Raw genomic sequence first — 27,370 nt, 5'->3', positions numbered from 1 at the left:
ACTGAGAAAAATACAGCCCAAAACACATGATATTCTGCACTGGAATTAGGTCCATCTGTCCGAGCGGCGTCCCCTCGTCCCAAGTCAGTGGCCGTATGAGGCTGGAGCGTAAAGGGAACGCCGGGATAAAGAGAGGCAGAGAGTGGATGGGAAGGCGGGGGATGAAAGCAGAGGGCAGTGCGAGAGCGGCCACACGCATCACTGCCCCTTGTGAGGAGGGAAAACTCACTCGCAGGCTAACAAAGAGAGCTAATGCACCAGGCAGACGGCACAAAGCCACACGCATGTGGAGGAGGGACGGACAGTAGGGTGGCGAGGCGGCCCCGAGGGGACTCCAAGAATGCTGTGAAGCCTTTCTCTCGCTAATACACACACATGCACACACACACACTGGGACGATCCCCGGGACAAATCTAGTTCGGCTTCCTGAGGCTTTAGGGGTTGGCTGAAATTTCACAGAAGACACCAGTGCCATAGCAATGATATGCATAATTTGCACCATCAGTATTTTACAACAGTAAAGTGTGTCTTCAGCCTGCCAGTGAAAAACCACCTTTGCTCTGTTTGCACAACCCACATTTCACACAGCGTGTGCAGAGAAGTTTCTAGTTTCTAAAAGCCAATATAAGAGGTCGATACTGTTAAACAAACAAAACGTTCAAGAACAATAACAGTAAAGACAGTGAAGAGAAGCCAGTTGAGTAGTGAACTCGGCAGCGTTGGCAGAGTAAAAGGGAGTGAACGAGATAGAGGAAAACAGACACTCCTGCATAATGTGATGCTTCAAACTTTCATCTGACCTGAATTTTTGCTAATACGTAATCTAATTTGGATTCTCCTGAGGTATTTTGTGGGTTGCAATAAGCAAAGCCTCTTGTTAATAACGATAAAATAAATAAATAAATAAATAAAAGAAATCAGTAAAACTAATGCAATGAGAAGCAACATGGGCCACTGAACTCTCTCCGGAAAACAAATTAGTATTAATTCTGCCTCCCGACACTCAGTGATGACCCATTTAGGAATATGCCACATGCTATTATGAGCATGTTAATCATTGTTATTTTTATGGCTAAACACTCTCAGAACAAAGCACAGGTTGTAACATGAGCTGATGTCCAATAATAGCCAACAGAACACAACATTTAAAATGTGCATATTATCATTGATGGGCAAAATGATTTTCCCCCTCCTCCAAGACAGAGAGAGCGCTGTTCACTGACAACATCGCGCCACTAGAGTGCGCCACCGTGTCGGTTTAAACGGCAGGGAGAGTCGCAACAGCTGACTGAGAAGTATGGGAGGAGACGGCTGAGCCAAGGCGGGATAAAGTGTGCCTTCCTGCGCACGTTTACTTGCACGATGCCCTCTCTGCATTTTATTAAAAGGGAATTTTTGGAGCCTCGTGCGCCAGCGGCCGAGAGATTCAGCCTGAGTTGTGCGCCGCTTTGATTTGCACACAACTCGCACATCTGGCTGTCCGGCCAGGCGGCAACGCTTCGATGGACTTTGTTGCTTTCTGCCAGACACACAAACACACACGCACACACACACACCTCTCTGAGCTGCAGCATCTCCTTGTCTTTCCGCTCCAGCAGGCCCTCCAGCTGGTGGATGGTCATCTCGGCGTCGGCCAGTCGCCTCGTCCGCTCGTGGTCCTCCTCGGTGGCCCGTGACGACAGGCCTTTGCTCTGCAGCATCTCCAGCAGCTTCTTTATAGATTCGTCCCTGGTGGAGAAAAAGAGTGGGGGAAAAAAAATCTTAAAAATCCTGTGTTGTGCAAGAATGTTTGATCACTGCAATGGCTGTCTCCGGCCTTCTGTCATTTTTTTTGTTTGTTTTGCTTTGAAGTTTGTCATCCACTAATGTCAGCCATTTGTGATGTCACAATACCTGGTTGTATGGTACAAAAAAATCTGCACTTTTAGCAAGAAGCTTAAATATGATACCTAGAGATCAAGGGAGTTTTTTTTATTATTATTATTTTATTTATTTTGGAAAACGATCCTGAGAAGCCCTTTCAGGGGAAATCCAGGGATGAAAAATAACAGCGTGACGTTGGGTGACGAACAGATGAGACTTTTCTCCTCTACCTGGCGGTCAGCGTGTGCTTCTGCGTGTCTATCCGCAGCTCCATCTCCTCCACGGTCTTCCTCAGGAGGAAGAGCTCCTTGACCTGCCGCTCGTACTCGCCGTGGAGTCGCAGGAAGTTCTCCTCCGTCATGTCCTGCGGGGAGACGGACTGGCTGCCAAGGAAACCCGACTCCGAGTAGTCGGACTGCAGGAGCTGGTTGAGGTCTCGCTGGATCCTCAGCTCGTCCTGCAGTGCCTGGATGGTGCACTGGTAGTGCTGTAGAGGGGGCCGAAAGCAAAAGCAGAGAAGAAGAAGAAGAAGAAGAAGAAGAAGAAGAAGAAGAAGAAGAAGACGAAGAAGGAGGAAAAAAAAAGACAATATTAAATTCCAAGTGGGTAAATGTGAGAGATTAACAGGGCTGGGAAGGATGTGCCAGAGCTCCTTTGGAGATTAATATGTTTTTGCGAGTGAGATGCTCACACTGCATCATTGCACAACAGGCCTGTAAAACATTGGGAGAGGCTGTTAATATATCAGCTTGAGTTGTTTTGGAGCTGAAACTGAGATTCCCAGGGGTGGAGGGCTTTGGGATTTATCGTGCAATGGAGGACTAGATTATGGAGAAGGCAATGAAAAAGGAAAAGGAAAAAAAAGCAGCAAGCCTGCGGACAGCCGGCGTAAAGAATATATGCTTGAAATTAGAGACCTCTGAGTGCATCTGCAGCCCGTTTGGCCGTCTCTGCATTGAGAGGGATGCGCAACCTTTGAATATGGCTAAAGAGTTGGTTGCGCATGTGTGCACACATCCGTATGTCTCTGTGTGTGTGTGTGTGTGTGTGTGTGTGTGTGTGCCATCTTGAGCGAGGTGGGCTGCTGTAACAAAAAGTGTGTTGGCAGGTTTGTATCACGCCCATAATGGCCGAGGACAACATGACATGACTCACCCTTGAGTCAGAGTGAAAAGAGTTTAAACTGTGGTGTGTGTGTGTGTGTGTGTGCACTGTCCCTGTGATGTCCCAAGGCCTCCTGTAAATGCGTCACACATAACCTGAAGAGCAGCCAGGTCAGTGCCACATGAGTCATGGATGATCCTTTTTTTTTTAGAGCGAGAGAGAGAAAGAGAGGGAGAGAGAGAAGGACAAATAACAATGTAGGTGGCAAAGTCCTGAGAGAAAAGAGTAAAAGCAGGAGCCAAGTATAATAAAAGTCAAATGCCAAATATATTCGATTTAAAAGAAAATAGAGGGAAGCTTTGTGTGAAAGGGTGGATCTCCACCTTCTTCCTTTTCCGTTTCCCACTGGGATGAACGTCTGTATCGGCGCAACGTCAAAAAATAAAAAGTTGGGGAACATTTTAATGTTTGATCCTTTGTTCTTCCTTCCTGTATCACTGGGTTTGCTGGTGTGGGTGAGCAGGTTGCTGTGCTGACTCATTCACATTTCCCTTGGAGCATAAGAAGCAGCAGCAGCAGCAGCAGCAGCCTCTTCCTTTTCTTTTTCTTTTTTTTTTAATTAATCCCTTAATGGGTGAATCACTTTGTCTGTGTGAGAAACGCAGCTGGTTCCACCTCATCGCATGTAAATTCTGAACGGCCCAGACAGCGAAATAATGTGCACAAATTAGCACCAAATCCTCATTGTTTGGCATCACAACTGCTGAGTCTTTCTCGCGCATTTTTCCTAATGATGATGACACAATCATTCTAGGCTGAGCCCATCACACAATGTGTTGCGCTTATGCAATGCAAAAAATAAACAACAAAATAAACGCGCATATTTCCCAGAGCTGGACGCTGGTGTTTTCATCCCGCTGTGTGTTTCTGTCGCCTCCTGTCTTTCTCTCTGCCACTTGTGTGAGAGGAAGTGGGCGTGGTCTCTGGGGAACAACACACCTGATGTGGATCTGCCGGCACACCTGCGACCAATCTTTGGATATCAGCTGTCCAAAGCCCTGCAAACCCCCTGGTTGTGTTTGATTTGAAAGTTCTGAGGCAGGTTCGTTCACAAGCAGCAATAAAAAAAAAAGCTGCTGGTATTTCATTTTTAAGAGGATTTTGCACTGAAAGCAGTCAAAACGTTTTCAAAATAAACCCTGAAGGGGTGTGTTTGTGTGAAAACATGAGCCGAGCTTCGTCAGCCCTCACACACCGGGAAAACTAAACATTTTTGGTTAGAAGAGCGACCACAGTCAGTTGTGCCGTGCACTGTGACTTGCAAAAGCCTGTTGTGCGTTCTTCTGTTGACTTCTGTCACATGAATTCTAAACCAATCAAAGAGCAGTTCAGAAAAATAGTTGACTCGCCGACTGATTCTGGGCCACAGCAAAGAGCTGAAAAATGCATCAGTGTTGTGAGATTTCTTGCCTTCGGTCGAGGCCAGATGAAGAGGTGAACAACTCCCTTCACATTGCAGGATCCAGCTGCCTCGCAGGGTTTTTTTTTCACACCACGCTCTGTGTTCTGTTATTCCACGTGTTAAAAGCTGATGTACAAAGGTTTTTCTGCTTTATTAAAGTCTCCTTCTCTGGCTTTTAATTCTCTGAAATATCCTTCAGCGTAAACAAAGGCATTCCCCCCATTTTGCTTTTAATAATTCTGCTGCTTTTTATTAAAATAAATATTATTAGCATTCCAACTTGTCGATGCAAACATCTGCATGCATGTCCAAAAGCAAGATTTTGCAGATTTATAGATTAAAAAAAAAGTAAATTATGCACAACAGATGCCTGAAGCCATTATCATATGACAACAGTAGAGAGGGAAAACACACAAACATGTCCATCATCCATAACTATGTCAGAAATGAATGTGCACGTTAACGTACACACGCGCACAATACTTCAAAAGGTTTCTTATAAAGTATTCAAAATCTTAGACACACACACACACGCCTGGAAAAACTGATGCCAGTAACTCCCTTCTGATATAGACACGCACACACAGACACACACAGCTGGAATGTAGAGCAGAGAACTGCCAGACCACTGGAGAGAGACAGAGAGAGAGGGAGAGAGAGAGAAGAGAGAGAGAGAGAGAGCCGCAGACAGAGGAACAGGAGGGAGTGAAACAGGGGAAGCCGGCAGAGGGAAACAAAAACAGAGCGCCAGATAAGGAAACGGCAGCGGGAGAAGTTCAAGAAAACAGCGTCGCGAAATACACCCTGATAAAGAGTGAAGCGGAGCGGCTCAGAAAACACTTTCAATTTCTGCTGCGTCATCGTCGGACCCCCTTGACCTCTGACCCTGTCAAACACTTCCTGGATCCCGCAGCGGCTCGTTCGTGTACACTCGTCACCCAGACGACAGGGAAACACAAACATGCGGCGACTTTGTGGTTGGGATCAGTTCGCAGACGAGAGCAAAGAAGGTTTTCGATCAAGATGGACAAATTAAATATGCGTGGCTTTTTTTGGACATTTATATGAGGATCACATCTAAAAACTGGGGGGGGGGGATCCATTTTGTTTTTTTCACACTTTTTTCAAATCTCAAAGTCAGTTATAATTATTAGAATTATCTGGAGGAAGAAAAAGAAAACTGAACATTTAGCCCTCTGTTTATAGCTTCCTGCAGGAAAGCTGCAGTTTTAGCTCCCTGCTAAAATCTGATGGCAGGGGCGCGGCAGTGGGGGGAACACACACCTTGCTGCCACTCTTGGTGACATCACAGGGGGCTGGCTTCCTGTTTGCTAATAAAGCAAAGGCTGGACTTTTGTCCTTTCTGCGGCGTTCCCCGGCACAGCTGTGCCCATGTTAGGTAGTACGGGGCCTTTAATGGCGACAGACAGGGAAGCAGCACGACAGCAACGCAATTCTTTTTCCGAGCGTCGGCCAGAAGAAGAGCAGCGACTTGTGTTTTCCAGTCAGTGTGGGAAGCGCAACGCGACGCCTTCCTTTCCACTTTCACTTGCAAAAACACGAGACCTAACGTGACTTTTTTGGCACAAGCTCATCTCAGAAGAGAGACAAAAACCAGCCCCATCCGCCCCTCCCAAAATAAATAAATAAATAAATAAATAAATAAATTGAATAATAGAATTTGCAAGAAATGCGTTTGGATTCCATTCAGGTCACGTCACGATGTGCGAGGAGGCCAAAGACTCTGACGAGCACAGAGTGGAGGCAAGCAGGAGGGAGGAGCAGAGAGGCGGAGAGGCATCCGTGCAAATACGGTGACAATTCTCCTTCCGTCCGCTCCCTCGCCGCCTCCAGCCAGCGCTCGGCTGTCAGTCAACGTTAGGCGTCCGCCTTGTTGTTCGTCCTCTGTCTCATCCCTCGCTTGTTCCACACCGCCTGACGACAGCGGACGCACCGACGGGCCATCGGCCGCATGCAAACACGATGTCGGCGCCGGGGTCCCGCTTTGTGTGTGTGTGTGTGTGTGTGTGCACGCGCGTGTTCAATGACTGCGAGCAGTTTGTGACCATCGCCCACTCGGGCTTCAGACAACGGGCAGATTAACGAGCCCCTCCGCCCCCTCCCAATGAGGATAAAGGTGGATGATGGAGCAAAGCAACCGAGAGGATGAACAAGAGGAGGCGGGGAGGAAAAATCCCTCTCTTTTTTTCCCCGCTTCTTGTCAGATTGTCTGCGCAGCGCACGGCTGTGGCAAAACGTGGACGAGGAGAGGGGAAAAACAAGAGGGAAAGCATAAATAGAAACAGCCGAGAGGGAAGGGAGAAGTGTTGACCCTAATCAGTCACTCTGCCGCGCAGCATCAGGCTCGGCGGTGGGTTTTGGAGGGGAGGTGGAGGGAACCCGAGGGAGGCCTGCAGCCGTCTGGCTCGCTCGGTACGAAGGCGGCGACGAAACATATTGATGAGTCTGGAGATTTTCACCACTTATCGCTAAATTTCATATTCAACCGTCCCGTAAATGACATTTGCTTTTTTTCTTTGTTTTTGAAATATTACGAAAAAATATTGTACCTTAAACCAGTATTACCGAAATGGTCCTATTACCACACTGTGATTGTTCAGTATTGCCTCCCAAGGCATTACTAGTAGATGGACAGATGGCTTGACCAGAGAGGAATAGGCAGCAGAAGTTAAACTGAGCTGCAACTCTGTTCATCCCCCCACATCTACTCTGACCAAAAGCCACTCCTTATAAGGAGAGACGGGGCTAACACAGGTCTGCACACACACACACACACACACACGCACACCTGGTACGCACGCACCCGCGCACACACACGCAAACGGGAAGAACGGTAGGAGGGGAGTGAAAGTCACAAATTCGCAGTGTGCTTCCAGTGGAGGGGAAAGTGACCCCTTCTCTTCTGCTGCGTCTCAAATCGCTCGTTTCGTTTTCTTTCCACTGTGAGGGGGTGAGGGGGTGAGGGGGGTGGGGATGAAACGAACACTGCGCCTTTGTGAAAGAAAAGTGGAGTTGAGGCAGGGGGGGGGAAAGAGCCGGCTGTCCTCCCTCCGTCTGCATTAATGTTAAAGTTTTATAAGACTCCTGAGCAGCGTGCAGCACTCTTTCCCCTTCTCTCTCTCGCTCTCTCTCGCTCTCTCTCTCTCTGTCTTTCTTTCTCTCTCTCTCTTTCAAGCTGAATTTCCCACAAGTCTCGCTCTCGCCTCCTCCCGCCTCCCCACCTCTCGTCCATCTGCCCTTTTCTCCCCCCGCCGCCGCTGCCGCCGCCATCGTCGTCGTCGTCGTGCGTTTATCCCCCACCGCTGCCTCCTTCGGCCCTTCCCTCTCTTCCCTTCTCTCACCCCTTCGTCTCTTCATCCTGACTAAACAAACAACACACACAGGTTCAGAGGACCATCTGTTAGCGACGGGCATTCATGTGTAACAACACACACACACACACACACACACACACACACACAAACAGGCACGCGCACAGGGAAGCACAGATAACATGCAGCTAACACATGGAAAAAAAAAGAAAAAAGGGAACGATATGTTAAGGAAATTTTGCATGTTTTTTCTGACCTCTTCACAGTAGGTTTTGCATATATGTGCATATGAAGCGGTGCCCGCATGTACAGTAATATGGCATGGTCACGCACGCACGCGCGCACATACACACACACACACACAGGGGAGATGCACATGAGTCATGGCCTGCTGAGCAGAGGCTGCAGAGAGAAGGAGGGAGGGGGTGGGGGGGTGTGGAGCAGCGCAGGCTGCAGGCGACAGAAGGAGGGTGACAAGGTGGGCACGGGGGGCTGGAGAGACCGCGGCCATCGCGTTTCGTCGGCGCGCACGCACGGCAGCTCTTTAGAATATTGCACTTCCACACTGCAGAGCCCCGCAGAGCTTCTTCACACTTTGGTCTCAGCGGCTTCACCGGCAGGGTCCCCGATCCTCCCTTCCTCCTTCCTTCATCTCCAGCTCGCAATCGCTTTGTTTTTTCTTTCATCAGTCCCATCGCATCAGCATCGATCAGCCGTTCCATTTCTCCACATCTGCTGCTTTCAGCTCAATTCAACACCCCCCCCCCCACCACCACCACCACCTCCCCAAGTTCCCCATTCCATCCTCTTGGCACTTGTCCTTGGCTCTCCGGTTTTAATCCATCCTCCCCTTACCCCCCCTCCCACCGCCCCACCCCATCCCCCGTACCCGCCCACCCCGCTGTCAACATTTTACACACTTTCACTTTTCAATCCATCTCCCCGATCCATCCATCGCTCCTCCCCGACCCCACCCCCGACCGGAATCGCAGGGCGAAGCGTTTTTCGCAGCCAGCTGGCACTCTCAGCAGGCCACATTAATGGAAACTGCTTGGCGCACTTTAGTTTTCTTATTTTTTTGTCAGATTCTGGCTCATCCAATCCTATAAGGACGAGAAGGGGAGGAAAAACTAGAAATGAGAGAATCGATCACTATAAAAAAAACAACAACACAAAAATCACATGATAAGAAGTGTTCAGCTGTAACAGCCTGTCTGATGCCTACTATCATGTTTTTCTGTTTTAAAAATGCGCTCACAGTTAAGTTTGGCTAGACTTATTTGCGAGAGTCTGGAGGCATCATGCATTCTGGATGATGATTCTCAGACTCAGAGGCATTTTTACTTTGTCTTTTCTTGGTCTCGGACTGGACGGACTCTGGATTTTTGACGGGATCAAGACCGGTCGAGACTCAGCCAACACTACAATGACAAGTTAATAACGTAAAAGAATTAAGCTGCTGCTGTTTTACACTCTGCTTGTGACACCCACAGTGACACAGTCCCTTATTCCTAGTTAATTATTTTTTCTGAATCAATTTAATTAATTTTCTGAAGCAAAGTTGTTTTTTTTGAAAATGTTTCAAATTGTTGGCAAAGCAGCAAAATGTTAAAGAAAGTTATTAAAAGATACCTTGCTAAAAAGAGATGTTGATGCTCAATTTAGAAGCAAACTTGAATTTAAAAAAGATACTGGTCATTTTTTTTTTATGTTTTGATGTTATTTATCTTTGATATATAAAGTCTTGGTCTCAAACCCCAAATGTCTTGGTCTTGTGTCGACCTCGATACTCTTTAGTCTTGATCATGTCTTACTACAACATAATGTCTTGCTGTCTGACTACAACACTATAGGAGAAACTCGCGCCAGTTTCTGCTCAATCTAAGCTAAAGGGAAGGAAGGGCGGCGGTGGGACAGAGGGGAGGAGCAGAGAGGAACGAGAGGAGTGAAGGGAGGGGGAGGCAGGTCAGCTTCTCCTCTTCACAGCCATCATCCCAACTCCGACCTCAGGGCAAAACACGGCTCAGGTGTAACAGGCACTGTGTTCACCTGCCTGTTTGGATTAACCTCCTCTCTCCTCTCCTCTTCTCTTTCTCACACACACACACACACACACACACACACACGGAAACAGAGTTGACGAACCCACGCGCAGAAGCTTTTTACCCCGGTGGCCTCAAACGTTGGTGGCTTTGGCATTTCGGGTGGCCAAAAACAAAACCTTTGTGCTGAAAACCAGCAAACGCACCGAAGCTATTTTGACAACGTTGGCACTCTGAGGGACTGAGATGAACTGGCACCTTGTCCAGGGTGTAACTCTGCTTTCCCCCAAAGACAGCTGGGATAGGCTCCAGCAGACCCTTGTGACCCTGAGTGCAGGGGGAAGTGGGTATAGAAAAGGGATCCACCAGATCCACTTGTAGCCGTGAGGGCCCATATGACAGTAAAATGTGTCTCTATCCTATCAGCAAACTGATAAAACAAAACAAATTTTATTTTGCAACAAAAAATCATTGGTCACATAATTAATGAGACAAAATCTTGTAATTTCGCATGGCAGGCTTGGCTTGTTCCAGCCTCCTCTAGCAAGTGGAAGCAAGCACACTGAGACTGGAATTACAATCGTTATGGAAATGTAATCTCTCCGTGCATAAACACAAATGCATGCAAGCACACACACATACACACACACACACACACACACACACACGCACGCGCACATACACAAACATTTACAAGGCCCTTCATTGCTAACCAGCGCCCTGAGTGTCGGGCTAAATAATGGAGGAGAATAAAAACAGCGCAGCTGCACTTTCTCCACAAGCACACACTCGAGCAGAGACAACTTGTGACACACACAAAACACGTTGCTGCAATCAAACACACCAGGTGGCTTGTCCACACGGGGAAAAAAAGAACTAGACTCCCAAATAAATGATTGGAAATAAGCAATTTCAACGGTGCATGCAGTGGTGCAGCATGTACACACACACGCACACATACGCTTTGTACAACTGCGCACAAAGAGCCTCATTGTCCTGACGCACACGTCACAAACAAGCCGTCTCTGTGCTCCCCTCCCTGCGACGCTGACACCCAGCAGGCCTGAAGCAAGGCCCATGATCATCACCCGAAAAGTCCCCCACGTCAAAAATAAAATCCGTCTGCGTGCAGGTGCATGCAGACGTGCGTTCACGTGTGCAGCCGCCCAGAGGTGACACAAAACTCTCCTTTCTCCCCCGTTTTCACCGTCTTGCCCGCGCGGCTGGCTGCCCGCTCACGTCAGCAGTGGCGTCGCTCGCCCTGCAGTTACAGTGCACGACAGATCGGATCGAGCAGCACCCGGAGAGACGGGGCGGACAGTGCGACGATTGTTCAGCCGGTGTGATTCAGCACCGGGGGTGGGGGGGGCGTGAAAACCACGTAGAGCGGCGTTGCGAGGGAGAAGCAGGGAGAAGAACTCCTTCTGGAGTTGATGATGCCAGCCAGATCGCACGGCTCAGTATTTAACACTTCAATCTCAGCGGGCAAAGTGTGTTCACGGTGAGGGAGGAGCTGCTCCGCCTCAGGCCTCGCCAACCTTTTTCCCCGTTTAGGTTCTTCCCGGGTCAGTCACAGTTCAGCTGAGGCCACTACACCTTCACATAAGGTCCGGCCCCGCGTTTAAAGCACAATGGGCAGATGGATCAAAGGTGCAGCACGGATTAGGTTGCGATCCGGTTTTGCTCCGTCGCTGCCGTGTCACCGTGTCCCGGCCCAGCTGTTGGCTGCCGCCTGAACTCTGCATCTGGCAGGGGTTTGTTTGGCAGAGGGCCGGCTGTATCGAGGGTTCAGCTACGGCTGTCACACACACTGCCGCTGAACGAGGGGCCACGTGTTTGTTTGCCGGTCACCCAGACCCCCCTCCCCACCACACCCAACCTTCCTCCCGGTGCCCACCAGCAGAGCTCCACTCTGGACAAAGTTGTCCAGCGATGAGCTGCAAAGTTGTGCGGCGGAGTTCACCGGCGATCTGGGACACGACGACAGACGCCGATGTAATTCCTGAGAAGCTGCCCACTGCTTGCCTCCTGCTTTATCCTGCATAATTAATAGTGAAAAACTGACCGACGCGAGTGAAGCTGAGGGAGAGTAAAATGAGTGAATAGAATGAAGAAAAGAGGGAGGAGGAGGAGGAGGAGGACAGGCCAAGCCAAGCTTTCCTTTAGCATTCCAGAGATTCCTTCACCATTTTTCCTTTTTTTGTTCTCCCCCTCCTTCCTCCGCTCCTGCCTCTGCTGTGTGACACATCGTACATTGCTCAAAACCAAAGCGAGCCGCCTCGTTAAAGGCGATCAGGGAGACGAGAGAGGACAGGACTTGGCACGGCAGCACACAACGGGCCCGTCCGGGGTCGAGTTCTGTTTGGCGCAAACAGCTCGGCAGGTCCAGATGGAAGGCCGAGGAGCAGGGGGAGGACAAAGGGGAGGGAGGGAAGGAGGGAGTGCAGTGGTGAGACCGACCCCCCGAAATAAGAAAGACAAATAAAACAAGACGCCAGTGAGAAAGAGATGCAGAGCGCGGTGACAAGTCGTGCAAGTCGTGGTTGGAGGAAATTGCAGCCGGTGGGAGGAAAAAAACTGAAGCAAATGACAGTGCAGACGAGAGAAAGAGAGAGAGAGAGGAAGAGAGAGGGAGAGAGAGGGAGAGCTCGGCAGGGATGCAGATAAAATACACAGGACAAACAAAAAAAACCCTGCTCGCAATACAGAGCGAGATGCAATATCGCCGTGGAGAAGATGGTCAGAGCTTCCTCCTGCTCGACGCAGAGGTGTATTTTTAGTCTGCCAGCAGAACGCCGCGTTCGCTGACATCAACATGCGGAATTTCGCTCCCCAACCCCTCGATGTCAATCTCCCTTCAGCAGCTGATCCACGTGCACAGACGTCAGCGGCACAGATCCAATTCCAAACATATTAACACCCGCAGTGATGGAGCTAAAGAGCCATTAGCAGCTCGGCGGCACCCCCGTAAGTCATCACAGGTTTATTTTAATGTGAACTTTTTAAATAGTATAAATACATAAATAACTGTCAGCAAGTATTGCATCGCTTTGTTCTGAACCACCAAAGAGAGACGTGTTTGACAATATCTGTCAATTAGCAGAGTGACAGTGGGAGGTTAATTGTTCGTGGTGGGAAAAAAAAATTTTCAGCGTCTGCCGTGAAGCGAGCCATTGTGTTGCAGATTATCAAAGAGTCATTTAACGGATCCTGGCGGAGAGAGAAAAAGGCAGAAGGCAGGAGGGAGAGAGGTGAGGACAGCAGGCTGAAAGTCTGCAATCTAGAAAGAGGAGGAGGAAGAGAAGTAGGAGGAAAAGCGGGGGGCTGAGACGCAAATTCCTCGTCAAGGGGCGTGACACAGCGGGCACGAGTTTTTTTTCTTGCCCTGGGAAGTAACTTAATTTGATCTCTCTGCCGCTAAGACGGAGAAAGCGAGAGAAAAGGGAGAGAGAGAAGGTGGGAGGGGAGGAGGGCTGACTCACCATGTGCTGACAGAAATAGAAGAAGAGAGGGATCGTGGGTAAGAGGACGGGAGGGGAGGGGATGAGGGAGGAGAGAGAGTGGTGGTGGTGGGGCGAGGGGGCGGGGGGGGTAATAAGAGCAGGAAATGAAAAGGACGCCTCAGATTAACAGGGTGTGATTTGTCTGCAGGGGAAGAAAGGCAATAAAGAGCCGAGGCCGCGCGCAGAGTTCCCAGCATCAGTCATCGGGAGACGTTCTTGTCTCGACACGTGCATCCACTCACTTTCGGCTGCGTGAGCGTGTGTGCATGCGCGCGTGTGAACGTGAAGCCAGTCGGGGATTCTTCCAGATGGAACAATCTTGCATCTCACCGACTTGCAACCCACAACTTTCCCCCTCGTATGACGGACAAAGACTTGCACACCAGAAATGTTGAAATTAAAAAATAAGTGCTAAAAAAATGTTGACAGATTTTAAAAAAGAAGAAGAAGGAAAGTTAACGCCCCTTGCGCTGCTCGCCGAGGTGTCAGCGTGCGAAGTGAGTCATGGCGCGTTGTGCAAAAATCGCGAACTCACTTGTTGTGTAACGGGCCGGCGTCACGCCAGGGTGTCCGCGTCTGCGTCTCACGCAGATGGCTTCCGAAAAACCAGCAGACAGCTGGGAGTCCCCACCACCACCAAAACCCCCCGCTCCCCCACAGAACCTGGCAAACCGCTTCCTCCTCTTCTTCCTCTTTTTTTTCCTCTCTCGCAGCGACAAAACTGAATCCGGCGGAACAGCACCATGTGCTCTATTTTTATGTCGGGCCACGGTTGTTTTGGAAGAGGCTAAACGGGAGTAAAAACACCTACATCACAGGAGCAGGAGGGGAAAGTTCATCCTGCGTCTACATAACTGTTCCTGAGTTTCACTGACGCAAGGAATTCCACCCAATACCAAGATGAATACCAGTTACCGAGTGTCTGTAGGCTCTCCCCAGTGTTTAGTTTAGTTTACTTCACTTTGCTTAAGGTTAGTTTGGTTTCGTGTATATCATATCAGTAAAAAAAAAACTGAAAGAAAAGAAAATGAAAAAAATAATCACACAGTGGTGGGCTGGACAAAAACAATAAAACTGTTGTCTTCACAAACATTATTCTTGCAATGAAACTATAAAAAGGCAATCAATTTTATTTGCTAACAACAACCACCAGTTCATAAAAAAAAATACCACATTATCCGTGGTGTTAATGAGCCCCGTTAGAATAGTCTCGTTCAATAGCTGCAGCTGCAGTACGAGCGTGAGTTAGCGACCGCTAACCTGTGTGTTGCAGAGGTCATGGGACTGCAACCCACCCGATGGGCTCAGGGAAGTAAAGCTGCTGACCTGAGTTTCATCCTGGACCACCCGGTACTGCTCCTTCCACATGGACATCTTGGACGCCTCGTCCTTCCTCAGCACCCTCTCCTTCTTCAGCTCAGGGCTCCAGAACGTCTTGATGGAGTTCATGGAGGAGCTCAGCTTGGACTCTTTGGCCTCCAGCTGAAAGAGATCATCACAGCTTGACATTGTGACTCTGTTTAGAGAAGAGCCTTGTTGTTTTTTCCTTGTTTATTTTGAGACAAACACACTACTTTACACCGGGCGTTCTTGAATCAAACAGGTTGTGTACCTCTCTTCGCAGCAGTTCGTTCTCCCTCAGCACTTCTCTCAGCTGCGTCTGCAGGTCGGACATGGCGCCTTCTCTCACCTGATAGGATGCAAACACACGTTTCAGAGAACATCTCCCCTCAAAAAAAATATATTGTGCACAAGACTTAGGTATGGGTGGGATGGACTGGGTTCTCTTAGCATGTAGCCTGGCTATCTCAGTCGGTAGAGCATGAGACTCTTAATCTCAGGGTCGTGGGTTCGAGCCCCACGTTGGGCGCAGCACGTTTATTTATAGCGCTACCCACCCAAAAAGGGGCCTTCTATTAGCGTTCAGTAGTAAATGGAGGATACTTCAGGGAATTCCAAAAATTTCTTTTAAACTCATGATTCAAAAAGAGGGTCATCGATTTGAAGTCAAACAGGGCGTTGAAGAAACAAGCCCGGCTAGCTCAGTCGGTAGAGCATGAGACTCTTAATCTCAGGGTCGTGGGTTCGAGCCCCACGTTGGGCGCAAGCATTTTTGAGGGCAAATAAATGTGATTGTCAGCAACAAGTGGATACATATATCATATCACTGAGGGGCCGTTTACACGAATGAGGAATTCACTGAAACCGCACAAATATTTATGCGGTTCGGCCTTACGTTTACACGAAGCCTGTGTTTTCACTGAAACCGCACAGACCAAAACTCATCTTTTTTTCTTTTTTTTTTGGAAATGCTGATGTCACAGCTGTAAACCCCACCCCCTCCCTGCAACCTGAGCGACCGTGAGGTGCGGACGACCACTCACAATAACCACGGGCAGTGGATTTAATGCTACTAATGATCAGCCTGAGGTCTTCCCATTTACCTCCACTACAAACCACCAACAACAGAGAACAATAACACACGGTGGATTGTGTGCAAAGTGAAAATAAACACAATGAAAGCGATTTGCAAGCATCCTGTTTTGCTTTTTATTGATTTTCTTTTGGGTCAGTGGACTGGGACATTGAGGCAGAGACCTAAATGACAAAAATGTTTGTCATTTAGGTCGAACTTTTACTGGCACTACTCAAAGTCAATCTTAACGTGTACCTTTTAAGGCTTAGTGTTCGAAAGCAACTCGGAAGTAGAAGTTCAACTCTGTCGTTTATCCGTCTTTTCACGAGCGATCTTTCTTTCTGTTCTCTGTGGCTGCTGACGTTCTTCGCGAGCTGCTGCTTCTTTAAACACGACGTGCTTCAGGTGTTCGTCTTCTTTTTCCGCCTTCAGGGAGTAAACTTGCGGCGCCACACCAGGCCGAACAGAGGTACTACATCGTTTTCAGTCATTTCCAGCTTCATGTGAACTTTTTTAGTGCGGTTTGGAAAATGTGCGTTTCCAAAAAAAAAAAACAACGTATTCGTGTAAATGGCCCCTCAGAAGAAAAAACAGGTCACATGACAGCTTTCCCAGATGTTGCACACTATTGACTTAAACATCAATAGTGTAACACTGCTACATCAACTGTGTTCTTGTTGTTGCCCTCTGCTTGTTGGTCAAAGGCCATCTCCTGTCATAACCCCTTGTCACATGTAGCCCGGCTAGCTCAGTCGGTAGAGCATGAGACTCTTAATCTCAGGGTCGTGGGTTCGAGCCCCACGTTGGGCGTGTGTTTTCTTTCTCATCTGTGCGCTCTCTCTCTCTCCATCTTCTTTCAGTTGTGCTTACCCAACAAACAACAAATCAGATACAACACATGGCTGCCAAGGTTTACCTTCAGGGTTCAAACACTGACTGGACCATGTTCCTTCCACATGGCCATCTTTACTGCCCCATCCTTTCCTCAGAATGATTTAATGAAGCTCATGAAGGAGCTCAACTTTAATTCTTATATTTGCAAAACCTCATAACACATAAACTGTCTTTACAGACCCACCAGAAGCTTCACTCTAAAGGCCTGTGAAACTCTAGCAGACAGCCCGGCTAGCTCAGTCGGTAGAGCATGAGACTCTTAATCTCAGGGTCGTGGGTTCGAGCCCCACGTTGGGCGTGTGTTTTCTTTCTCATCTGTGCGCTCTCTCTCTCTCCATCTTCTTTCAGTTGTGCTTACCCAACAAACAACAAATCAGATACAACACATGGCTGCCAAGGTTTACCTTCAGGGTTCAAACACTGACTGGACCACGTTCCTTCCACATGGCCATCTTTACTGCCCCATCCTTTCCTCAGAATGATTTAATGAAGCTCATGAAGGAGCTCAACTTTAATTCTTATATTTGCAAAACCTCATTACACATAAACTGTCTTTACAGACCCACCAGAAGCTTCCCTCTAAAGGCCTGTGAAACTCTAGCAGACAGCCCGGCTAGCTCAGTCGGTAGAGCATGAGACTCTTAATCTCAGGGTCGTGGGTTCGAGCCCCACGTTGGGCGCAGACCTTTTGAGTCTCCAAAAGGAAGAAAGAAGATGAAGAAGTCCCTGCTGACAGCTATTTCCAGGTTTCAAACATTTGACTCCCCCAGGAAGTATCAACTTTCTCTTCCTCAGTAACTCCTCCACTCTCTGGACTCGACTCTGCTGTGTGGGAAACCATCTGCTGTAAACTTTAGCCTCAACGTGTGCATCAGCTTCTTTCAGCACAGCCGAGGAGAGGAGAAAGAGATGCACCTTGAGGAGATGAAGCCCGCGGAGGTTATGACTAATACCACTGAGGTGGCGAGAGGGCTAGAATTAGTCAATTTATTTGCGTTGTGTGACGACCCACACAGCTCCTACTGTGCGTGTTAAAGAAGAAAGCTTAAAAAATATAAAAGAGTGATAAGAACTAAAATAAATGAAGTAACCTTCAGGGTAAATACATTTGACTAGGCTTCATGTTTTCACTTTCCTGCGTGTGACATCACAGCGGCAGCAAAATGTGCCCTGTATTTGATTTTTGCCAACTGAATGGATTGAGGGAGAAGCAGCTGAGCGATCAGCTGATGTGGGCTGGCCTTTACATCATCTGACTCAGCTGGGGACCTCGAGCCGGGGCCAGATCTGAGATACAGAGGCATGCTTGATTAAACATATAGGTTTAAATATAGCGCAAATCACACAAATCACAGCGGCACGAGAAGGAAATGTTAAAGGTCCAATATTACACCCAAAGCAACAAGCAGCCTTGTGCAATCTCCAGAAAACTGAATTCTTAGTCTGCTGTTTACAGCCTGTTGCAAAACAGTTGGCATGGAAGCTTCCTGTTGCGTGTTTGGTGCAGCATTCTCAGAGGAAGGGAAACCTACAGGTGGGAGGCCTGGCCTGTTGTCACTGACCTGCGAGAGGGGAGGTATCAGCACCCTTTGTGACCTCACATAGGGCTGATTTCAGCACTTACTTCACTGTCCAAAAAAAAAGCGAAGCAGGCAAAAATCACATTACTTTCACAATTAAAATCCACAATGCTGCTTTCATACATAGCAAATGTACCTCTTAACAACGCCTGTGTTGTTGTGTGAAGAATTGTGGTTTTGCTCATGTTTTTATTTCGGATCTAAGTAAATCACTCCAGAATTGGTCTACAGTTTGGAAAATATGAAGCAGAAAAATAAGCGGCGGCTCACCTGTCTCATGGAGTGCGGCACGGTGGCCACCTGCGACGGCTGGCTCTGCATCTCCCCTCCGAACGCAATGGCATCACTTGGGATCCCGCCGCTGTTTATGTTGGGGCTGCTTCCCATGATGGCGGCCCTCACCCCATAAGGGACCCTGGTGCCGGCCCGGCCCAGGGTCATGGTGCCTTTGGCCTGCAGTGGGTTGAGCCCGCTGCCCAGGCTGCCGATGCCCACGTGGTCGTCGGCTGCGTCGACAAAGTAGGTGGGGCCTCCGGTGGCGTAGGCGGCGTTCAGGGACTGGATGTTCTCCATGGACAGGGTCTTCCCTGAGCCGGTGAGGCCACCGGCGGAGCTGCTGCTGCTGTTGCGGCGGTGGCCTAGGCGCGGCGAGCGGGGGAGTCGTGGTGAGCGGCCGGGGCTACCGGAGGCGGAGCCGGTGCCATTGGAGCCGACGACGTCCAGTTTGGAGATGGAGCGGGAGCTCCCGTACATGGTTGGCGAGGCGGCGGTGCGTGGGCTTGGATGCGGCTGCTCTACTGTGGTCCCCTCTGACTTGAGTAATCCTGACACAGTGTAGACATGGCTGTAATCAAAGTCTTCTCAACATTCTCTCCACCGTGATCGATGGGTCCTGGTTAGAGGCCAGCAATCAATAGGCCGTCCCTTCAAGACAAAAGCGCCCGACGAGGGCCGCTGATGAGGGGATTACCTACAGAGGAGGGGAGGAGGAACAACAACAAAAAATGAGTTAACCAGCCAGATGGCAGATTGTTAAATAGGTAGAGTCATCATGAAGTGTGTTTACGATTCCTGTTTCAGCAAAACAAACTACGCTGCTGAGATGAAAACGTCAAACAACCATTACATTGAAAGACTCCTTGAATTTAGTCGACACAGTAACGGGATGGCTTATGTTTATATCTATGTGATTGTGCATGTATGCATGTGTTCATGTATGTATTCTATAACTATTCTATATCTTCCTGCTTTTTGAACATGGAAATCTTTATCTGTATTAAGTACTTCAAATGTTAAAAAGATTTGTTTGAGAATTCTGTTCTGATTTCTTCGCATGCACATGTTATTGTCTTTTCATTTTTTTTTTTTACATGTTTAAAATAAACTAAATAAACTAAAACTAAACTAAACTAAACTGCCTCCACTGTTAAATAAATGAATAAAGTTAAAGTGTTAATCAAGAAAAGATTCCCACCAGGGCACCACCTTCCCTTCACAGCCTGGTAGGTCTGTGCACGGCGGCATGCATGGCATAAATCGTTTCCACATTTAAACCAGCTGCCGCCAGTAGGGGGCCGGGAGGGGGTCAAAGAACGCTTGTAAATAACAGAACGAAGACAATAAAACATGTCATTCCCATCATGCCATTCCACTAGAGGTGTAATCAGAAGCAGGAGAGGACGGAACGTGATTTACGTGCACGTCTCATGCCTCTGGCCCTGGAACATCTCGGCCATGTGCTCCGCATTCATCTCAGATATTACAGGTTGCGTATCTAGAGTTGATGAGGAAAAAGGTTTCCAACTAATTCACATGCGAATGTCAGGCAGGCCAGGCAGGACTGGCAGACGGTCACCATTCCGTGGAGACACCAAGCTCCTCCTCGGGTCAGTGGACACACGCAACCTGTGGCCATCTGAGCCGCCTTCCGGCCTCATTACTGCTGTCTCTGGTACTGCTGGAGAAAACCTCAACTTCACAGCTTTGTGTATTTAAAACACGCTGCGCAAGTGGGATAAAACTAGAAATACACACAATGACTGCAGACACCAGCTGACCAGCTGTCTGACTGAATGACTGACTGTTCTCTATTGGCTATTGGCCCTTCCAATAATGAACTATCAGCCCAAATGGACTCTCACCATTGACATGTACATAAACTGATAGTAGTCATCCCTTTAAGACAAAAAACAAAAACACTAGTATTTATAATGATGACCTTACCGAAACACCTACGAGTTGAGTTGAGTCAAGTAGCCCAAACCACAATGGCCTCTGGGAAAAAAAGATGGATCCTATTCTAGATAATTTTACCCTTTTTGAAAAGCCTATTACTGCAATCTTGTCAGGGACTAGCCCGTACAACAACGGTCTGACTCACACTAATTAATGATACTGCTGTCCAGGCTGCACTGTATCAGGGGAAGCATCTCTCCAGGCACTTCTTATCAGCACTGAAGAAGCATTTGGGAGATTTCAAGATGGCAAAAACAACTCAGTATTCAAGAACTATGACGACCTTGGGGGACCAGAGAACCTTCTAGACATCAGGGGAGCCTGCAACATGTGACACAATGTTGTGTTTATTAGTGTTGCTTGTTATCAATCTGTGCCGAGAGTAAGAAATCAGACAGACAAAACACAGATCCAACCTCTGCCGCATGACTAAGTCACAACCTTTTCTTGCGACTTCTTAAAGTTAAAAAAACCCTCAAAAAACAGTTCTTAAACAGCTGCACCATGTCTTTGCTACTGATGTTCTGCTCCTCATATCACAGAACAGGAAGGTGTAACTGACACACACGCGTGCGCACACGCACACACACACACACACACACACACACACACACACACACACACACTCACACACACACACGGGCATACAGAGTCAAATACATCAAAACAGCTGCCTTGTCTACCTCCAGGCCAGAAACACACACCTGGCTGGATGGAGCCGGGGCCAGGACCCTGCCGGTACACACACACGCACACACACACACACTCACTCATAGCGCACAGAGTTCAGCAGCATCTCACCAAACTCGTGCGAACACTGCCGGAAAAACTGTGCGCACATGCGTGACACAGACTGACACAGAATCACCGTATCAATCCGCACGATAGCCTCTTTTTACAGATGCACTCATGTGTAAGTGATTGTGTCACTCATCCATCTCCTGTGTGTGTGTGTGTGTGTGTGTGTGTGTGTGTGTGTGTGTGTGCGTGTATCCATGGCTTTCCTCCTCGTCCTATTCTGGGCCTGCTGACCTGTAGATAATGTACATGCTCATGTCCCAATTCTTCCTCTACAGCAAAAAATCTCGTTCAGTAGGTTTAATTATTCAAGCCTTTGTCGCTGTGTTTGTTTAACTCAAACTTGACTCTCTTTATCAGCCATGAATTTTTAACGCTGCTCTGCCATTTCCAGAAATCTTGTTTGAGGCAAAATAAAACTTCTGAATTCAGCAGTAATATTGTTACTCCAAAAATGTATGTCCACGTCTGAGGTGTTTGTCCTTGCAAGAGCATTGAGTATCCCAGCATGCACTGAGGGATAAGATGAAAGGGAGCAGTGTCAGTGAGCAGGTCACTAGTTTATCACAGGGCTCCACACAAACACACATGCACACACACACACACACACAAACACATTTATTTTGTGTCTTTGGCTTGAGGACGTCATGGAAAGCACAACACAGTCCATGTTGTGATTTCTTCACTGCATGTCTGTGGTGGGTCACATGACTCTGTCTCAAAGGACCAATCACAAGATAAGTATCTTGTGATTGGTCTGAGACCTGCCACGGCAGGTCACGGCAGGCAAACAATGACAGAAAGAAAGAACACTAGATCAGCACTCTCTAACAACATGTGTCTCTGGCCTGAGAAAAGTCCATTTTTACTACTCCGGTTTGCATGAGGTATGTACAAAAATATACAGTCCGAAATCGTCCCTTTAAGACGTCACAAATGGCCCCGATACCACTTCAAGGTAAGTGAGAGAACCCTCAGCTAGATGTTCCTTCCACTTTCTGAGGCCACGTTGTTTGTTGTCCACCTCCAGACTTATTGCAAGTGAAATTCTTTGCAGCGGAAGGCTGTAAACAGAGGGTCAACATGATGATTTTCTGGAGAGCTGCAAAAAGTTTTTGGAAAACAAACTGTGCAAGGCTGTTTCACTTAGAGGAAAACATTTATTTCAAGTGCAGTAAACAGCAAAACACTAACAGCATCGCACCGGTTAAGCGGTACGCAGTGAACGCCAACTGTTGCTCAAAAGAATAGAAATTACTGACTAGTGTTCCATTAGCACAGTGAAATCCCAAAACACTGCACCGCCGTACCTGGCCACACACACACCCGAGGAAAATGCACTGGAACAGGCCGGGGCCCAAAAATAACACTGGGCCCTCTTTCATGTCCACAAACAGTCTCGAGGAAACACCGGCGCGCACAACGCCTAGTGTTTCATCCTCGGCTACCCCGCCTGTGCAGCCGCTAACTTTCCCTCAGCCGGTGTTTTCTTTAGGGCCTGGTGAAATCCTGGAATATCACACTCGGCTGCGGCTAAACCCTACCTACCGCCCGTAAGTGTCAGCGCAGCAGAAAAGGACTCTGAGCTCTATGTTAGACCTGCATTCCCTAACCTAAACCATCCTTCCTTTGCAATACTCAGCACTTTCACTTCCCTTTCTGTCTCTCTACCGGCATTCCTGAAGGTATTCCACATGTTCTATTTATGCGACAGGCCCACATCTGTCACGCAGCACAATGTAACACACACACACACACACGTGCACACACACACACTGCTCGACCTATACTTAGCCGGGGTTTCATCGTGGGAGCCGGATGTGAGTGGCATCAGCAACAGGAAGAAACAAATGACATGGACCCAGAAACAGAGGAAGCTGTTCCCGCATTTCATTAGACGTCAAATGAAATGTGGGCTAAACGACAGGATTTACGTTTCCACTCTTCAATCACGCAGTCATTTGCATAATTTTGCCGTGCCGTTTCTCAGAACGCAGGCGCACGTCTAGAAAGTGACCTCTGACCTCTAACGGAGGAGGACGCACAACATTCATTGTGTGATTTATTCAGCACTGGCCGATTAGCGATAATCAGCTGCTCTGCGAGCCAGACCCCAAGAGTGACTTCATACTTATATTCATACGCCATATCTGCGTGATCATCTCTGTTTAAATTGTGTCTCAACATGAGGTGTGGACTCAGGCGTCGTTAAACTCGACTATGAATAATTTAACATTCCAAAGCCAAAGAATCTGTTCATTTGCAGAAAAAGAACCAGCACCCAACGTGGGGCTCGAACCCACGACCCTGAGATTAAGAGTCTCATGCTCTACCGACTGAGCTAGCCGGGCTGTGACAGAGACGCTGCTCAAAATTCTAGTAGTAACAAAAAAATTGAAAAAAAACAGAAGCAGAGGTATAAGGTATAAGTATAAACAGTATAAATATTCTGTTATAAGTTTGTCTATTTTTGAGATTGTCTCAATCTGACGATACAGTCGGCAATCCTTTTGATCTGCAGCGTCTCGCTGCACAGTGCACGACTTCTGCTTGTCCATAGTTTGCCGTTGAGCAACAGCGGATCATCAGAGGCCTGCTGCGATTCCGCAGATAGGAATGTCAGGGCATGCCGGTGCTTACAAATCATGTAATGACGTTGAATTACGCTGCTCCATGGACTGAATTATAGTCTAGCTACTGTAACATTTGTGTATAGTAAATATATATATGTAAAAAAATATATCACATTTGAAGAAAAAAGAGGATTAGATAGACTGATTAAATCATTTATTTTATTTTATTACGTCTTTGTATCAGTAGACATCTGAGTTGTGTGTAACATTTAACATCTCTATTTATTAAAGAAAAGTTCACTGCCATTCAAATATTGGTAAATCGCTAGCAAAACAAAGGATGGGTGGTGTTTCGTCCCAGTGTAAACTGTGCGAGATGTAACTTTACACTTTGCAATCAGTCCTTTCACAGATATGCAAGTATGGCACAGCAGTGGAAAAACACGACGCTGCAAGGAGGCAGATAACATCGGCTCCGGGCTATTGTGTTGTGTGCTACAGGAAATTAATACGAGATGCAGGCTGGGCAAACAAATGCGCGCGCGCACACACACACACACACACACACGTGCATACATGTTCACAAATGCAACGATGCAGTGAAGGTGCTCTGATGTCACACAGACGTGGGTAGCACGCTTAGCTCATCTTTGCCGCTCGCTCAAGCGACAAATATAGAAAAATGAGGCTGCTGAGATTTAACAATTAACACAAAGGCAGGAAAGCACAGGGGAGAAAAAAAAAGACCCAATTCTGGAGTGTGTAGCGGTGAGGGGAAGAAAAAGTGAGAGCAGAACTCCAACAGGCTGATCCTATAATGAGGACGGTTCTTGTAGTCGACTTGACTAGTTCAGTAAAGATGAAGGGAGGTGAAAAGGTGACTCGAGCTCTCTCCGGAAGTTTGCCTCCGTGCCTTCATCCCTCTAAACACTGCGCACATAACTAATAAGAGCTGTGAAAGTTCAGCTTTTCTAAAAGGATAAAGCCAAAGGCTGATATGAAAGCACCTCTTTTTGCCCTCCGTCTACCCTTGAGGCGGGGAATTTTTTAACCCTGTGTGCAGTCTGGAGACCGAGGATGAAGGTGAATCTGGATCAGAGAGGTGACTCCAGGCCACGTTGTGTTTCTTCCAACATCATTAGTGCTTCAAGTGACCGAAGAGGCGGAGGGAAAATCTCCACCGTGACAAGTTCACTCAGGACACACTCGGGACTCGGAGGTGTGCACAGCCGTGGCCACTGTTTACAGCACTGTAAATGGAAGGAAGCGGCTGGGCTCCCTGAGTCAGAAGGAGGGTGGTGCAGGGAAAATGAGGAGCTGTGGGCGGGACGCTGGGAAATGGCAGCGTCCGCCTTGTCGGTGCCACCTCTCGCTTCTTTCTTGCCAGTTCCTCTGCCTGCAGAACATTGCACTTTGCTCCAACAAAAAAACAAAAACAAAGCACTCATCTAACTGATTCATGTCGGTTCTACGTTTCTCTCACAAATTCCCGGTTTTCAAATATGTTGGAAATGCAGCTCAAACGCTGACAAATGCACTTGTACATCAACTTTGAGGGCAGAACTGTGGAGGATTGATTGTACTGATGACATTCAACTAACGTCACCATGGGAACACAGCGACCAGTTGGAAACATTAAACTGACTAACCACCGGCACAGTTTAGAGGTCCCTTATTATGACAATGTTCAGCTCGATTGCGACAGCAGCGGCGCATCAGGAGAAAAAAAAAAGTCCATCGATCAATGCAAGAAAAATACAACAATTAGCCCACTGTTTACAGCTTCCTGCTAAACCTTACACGCTTTTGAAGGTTGATAACCAGGTGGTCGCTGTTATCTGCAAACACAATGCAGATCCAGGCATTTTTTGGGGGGCGGGGGGTGGGGGTGCTACCACTAAACGCGGATAGGAGGAGTCACTTCCCCTGGTGACATCACAAAACCGAAATTTACAATTAAAGTACAAGGTCCTGTACATTTAATACCCCTTCACAGTCATACGGTTGGTTGTCTGTCACATATTTTCTGTGCGTTAGTACACAAGTGAATAGTAAAGTGTACTCTGCATCAAATGGGACCTTTAGAGAATGTCAACGCAATAAGACTGGGTCATTGGTTCTCACCAGTTGGTCCACGGCTAAGTTCACCATCATGGAAATAACACATCGCGGCGTTTAACTACACTGCTGTCCGCAGCGCGTACGCAAGCAACGCAATCAACACGCCGGCCAGATTGATAATCGCATTTAGCGGCGCATTTATTAACCTGTTATTCCAGAGGGAAGCCTCGGGCAGGAGCTGCGGTCACAGTGTCGCGTTGCACACACACAAAAAATAAACACAAAACGCACCTCGGTGAGAGCCGGGCTAGTTTGACGCGCAGAGCCAGCCTCAAGTGCTCGCCGCCGGCCGGAAATACTGTACATCAGCCTGCCGAGGGGGCTGGAGGGAGGCAGCGAGGTGGGGGAGGTCCCTCAGCTCAGCTGGCAAGTGTCGCTTTAAATCTGAGGGACGCGCAAAAACACACACACGTCTGTCTCTCTCGCTGTGTGTGTGTGTGTGTCTGTTGCGGTGGTGGTGGTGGTGGTGGGGGGGGGTGTCAGCCAGCCACGTATGTAACGCACATGCAAGGCACGTACAGGCCCTGGCTGCGTTAACGAGACACACGCACGCACGCACGCACACACACTCACTCCTACCGCCAGAGAACTTCCAGTAGCCACTCACCGCCAACGGCCGGCCGTGTTTACGTCGCTGCTGCCCCTCGGCCCGGCCAGGAAACGAGGCCAGTTCAGGGAGCTCGCGCCGTCAATTGTACCGCAGCTGTCAGGCGCCGAGCGAAGCGACGTCCGCTGAAGCGCTACGTACGCGTCAGCCGCGGGGTGAAGCAGCTCACTCTCTGCCCGTCCGAAAGCCCGTTCTTCCTGGCCAGGCTCCGTCTCTCCTTTCCCTCCCTCCCTCCTTCCTTCCAGCCAGCCCTCCGCCAAGCAGCTCCACCAGTGGTGGCTTCCCGAGCCGCTAGGGCACTCCTGTGACGTCACGGCGCTCGAGCTGCAAGGCGGCGCGCACCAACCATCCCCTGCTCTCCCAGGGAACTAACTGACTTTAATATTATTGATGATAATAATAATAATAATAATAATAATAATAATAATAATAATAATAATAATGAGAAGAAGAAGAAGAAGAAGAAGAAGAAGAAGAAGAAGAAGAATACGTATTTACTCGTCAAATATATATAATCGTCTTATTTCCTTGAGTGTTATCAATTATTTCGTCAATTGTGTGTCTATTTATTTATGTATTTTGTGTTTCTTTGGCACAATGTCATTGGACAGACAATGGGGGTATTCTATTCTATTCTTCTGTTTTATGTCCTGTTATTTGAAAAAAAAGAAAAGAAAGAATAATACAATTCATTGTGACGACCCTTGACAGTAACAACCAAGAGAAGAGAATATGAGGATTTTGATTTTTCTTTCACACACTATGCATTCTGATATACGTATGTTTCATGATAGTTGCTCTGGTCAGGTGAGTGATTGGCCTACATACAGTACCTGACTC

The 27,370-nt window shown here is 48.0% G+C and overlaps 1 protein-coding gene and 6 non-coding genes across 14 annotated transcripts in view; 5 read left to right on the top strand and 2 right to left on the bottom strand.

The window, feature by feature from the left end:
* Positions 1 to 26,775, bottom strand: part of LOC142890870 (ELKS/Rab6-interacting/CAST family member 1-like) — a 112,459-nt gene extending 85,684 nt beyond the window's left edge. For 2 of the 8 annotated variants that reach the window (XR_012927144.1, XR_012927145.1), the window contains exons 1-6: positions 26,531 to 26,775; positions 18,467 to 19,166; positions 14,919 to 14,996; positions 14,633 to 14,788; positions 2,094 to 2,350; positions 1,557 to 1,728 (exon numbers count right to left, since the gene is read on the bottom strand). Coding sequence is in view for 6 of the 8 variants with exons in the window: in XM_076030172.1 (XP_075886287.1) it covers positions 1,557 to 1,728; positions 2,094 to 2,350; positions 14,633 to 14,788; positions 14,919 to 14,996; positions 18,467 to 18,949 (1,146 nt within the window). In the remaining 2 variants the exon portion in view is untranslated. Of the gene's footprint in view, positions 1 to 1,556; positions 1,729 to 2,093; positions 2,351 to 14,632; positions 14,789 to 14,918; positions 14,997 to 18,466; positions 19,167 to 20,419; positions 20,471 to 20,576; positions 20,753 to 26,530 lie in introns of all 8 variants that reach the window. The other 6 variants (XM_076030171.1, XM_076030175.1, XM_076030174.1 and 3 more) reach the window with 4 other exon arrangements.
* trnak-cuu (transfer RNA lysine (anticodon CUU)) lies at positions 15,104 to 15,176 on the top strand. Its single transcript has one exon. It is a non-coding gene; the product is annotated as a tRNA-Lys (tRNA).
* On the top strand, positions 15,338 to 15,410 carry trnak-cuu (transfer RNA lysine (anticodon CUU)). Its single transcript has one exon. It is a non-coding gene; the product is annotated as a tRNA-Lys (tRNA).
* On the top strand, positions 16,460 to 16,532 carry trnak-cuu (transfer RNA lysine (anticodon CUU)). Its single transcript has one exon. It is a non-coding gene; the product is annotated as a tRNA-Lys (tRNA).
* Positions 16,842 to 16,914, top strand: trnak-cuu (transfer RNA lysine (anticodon CUU)). Its single transcript has one exon. It is a non-coding gene; the product is annotated as a tRNA-Lys (tRNA).
* Positions 17,224 to 17,296, top strand: trnak-cuu (transfer RNA lysine (anticodon CUU)). Its single transcript has one exon. It is a non-coding gene; the product is annotated as a tRNA-Lys (tRNA).
* trnak-cuu (transfer RNA lysine (anticodon CUU)) lies at positions 23,508 to 23,580 on the bottom strand. Its single transcript has one exon. It is a non-coding gene; the product is annotated as a tRNA-Lys (tRNA).
* Positions 26,776 to 27,370: the final 595 nt, after the last annotated feature.

Source organism: Nelusetta ayraudi, unplaced genomic scaffold, assembly GCF_046127955.1.
Source record: "Nelusetta ayraudi isolate G7.1 ecotype Tasmania unplaced genomic scaffold, CSIRO-AGI_Nayr_v1 ptg000027l, whole genome shotgun sequence".
Taxonomy (NCBI): domain Eukaryota; kingdom Metazoa; phylum Chordata; class Actinopteri; order Tetraodontiformes; family Monacanthidae; genus Nelusetta; species Nelusetta ayraudi.
Note: the sequence above shows the minus strand (reverse complement) of the source record. Positions and strands in the feature narration are given on the sequence as shown.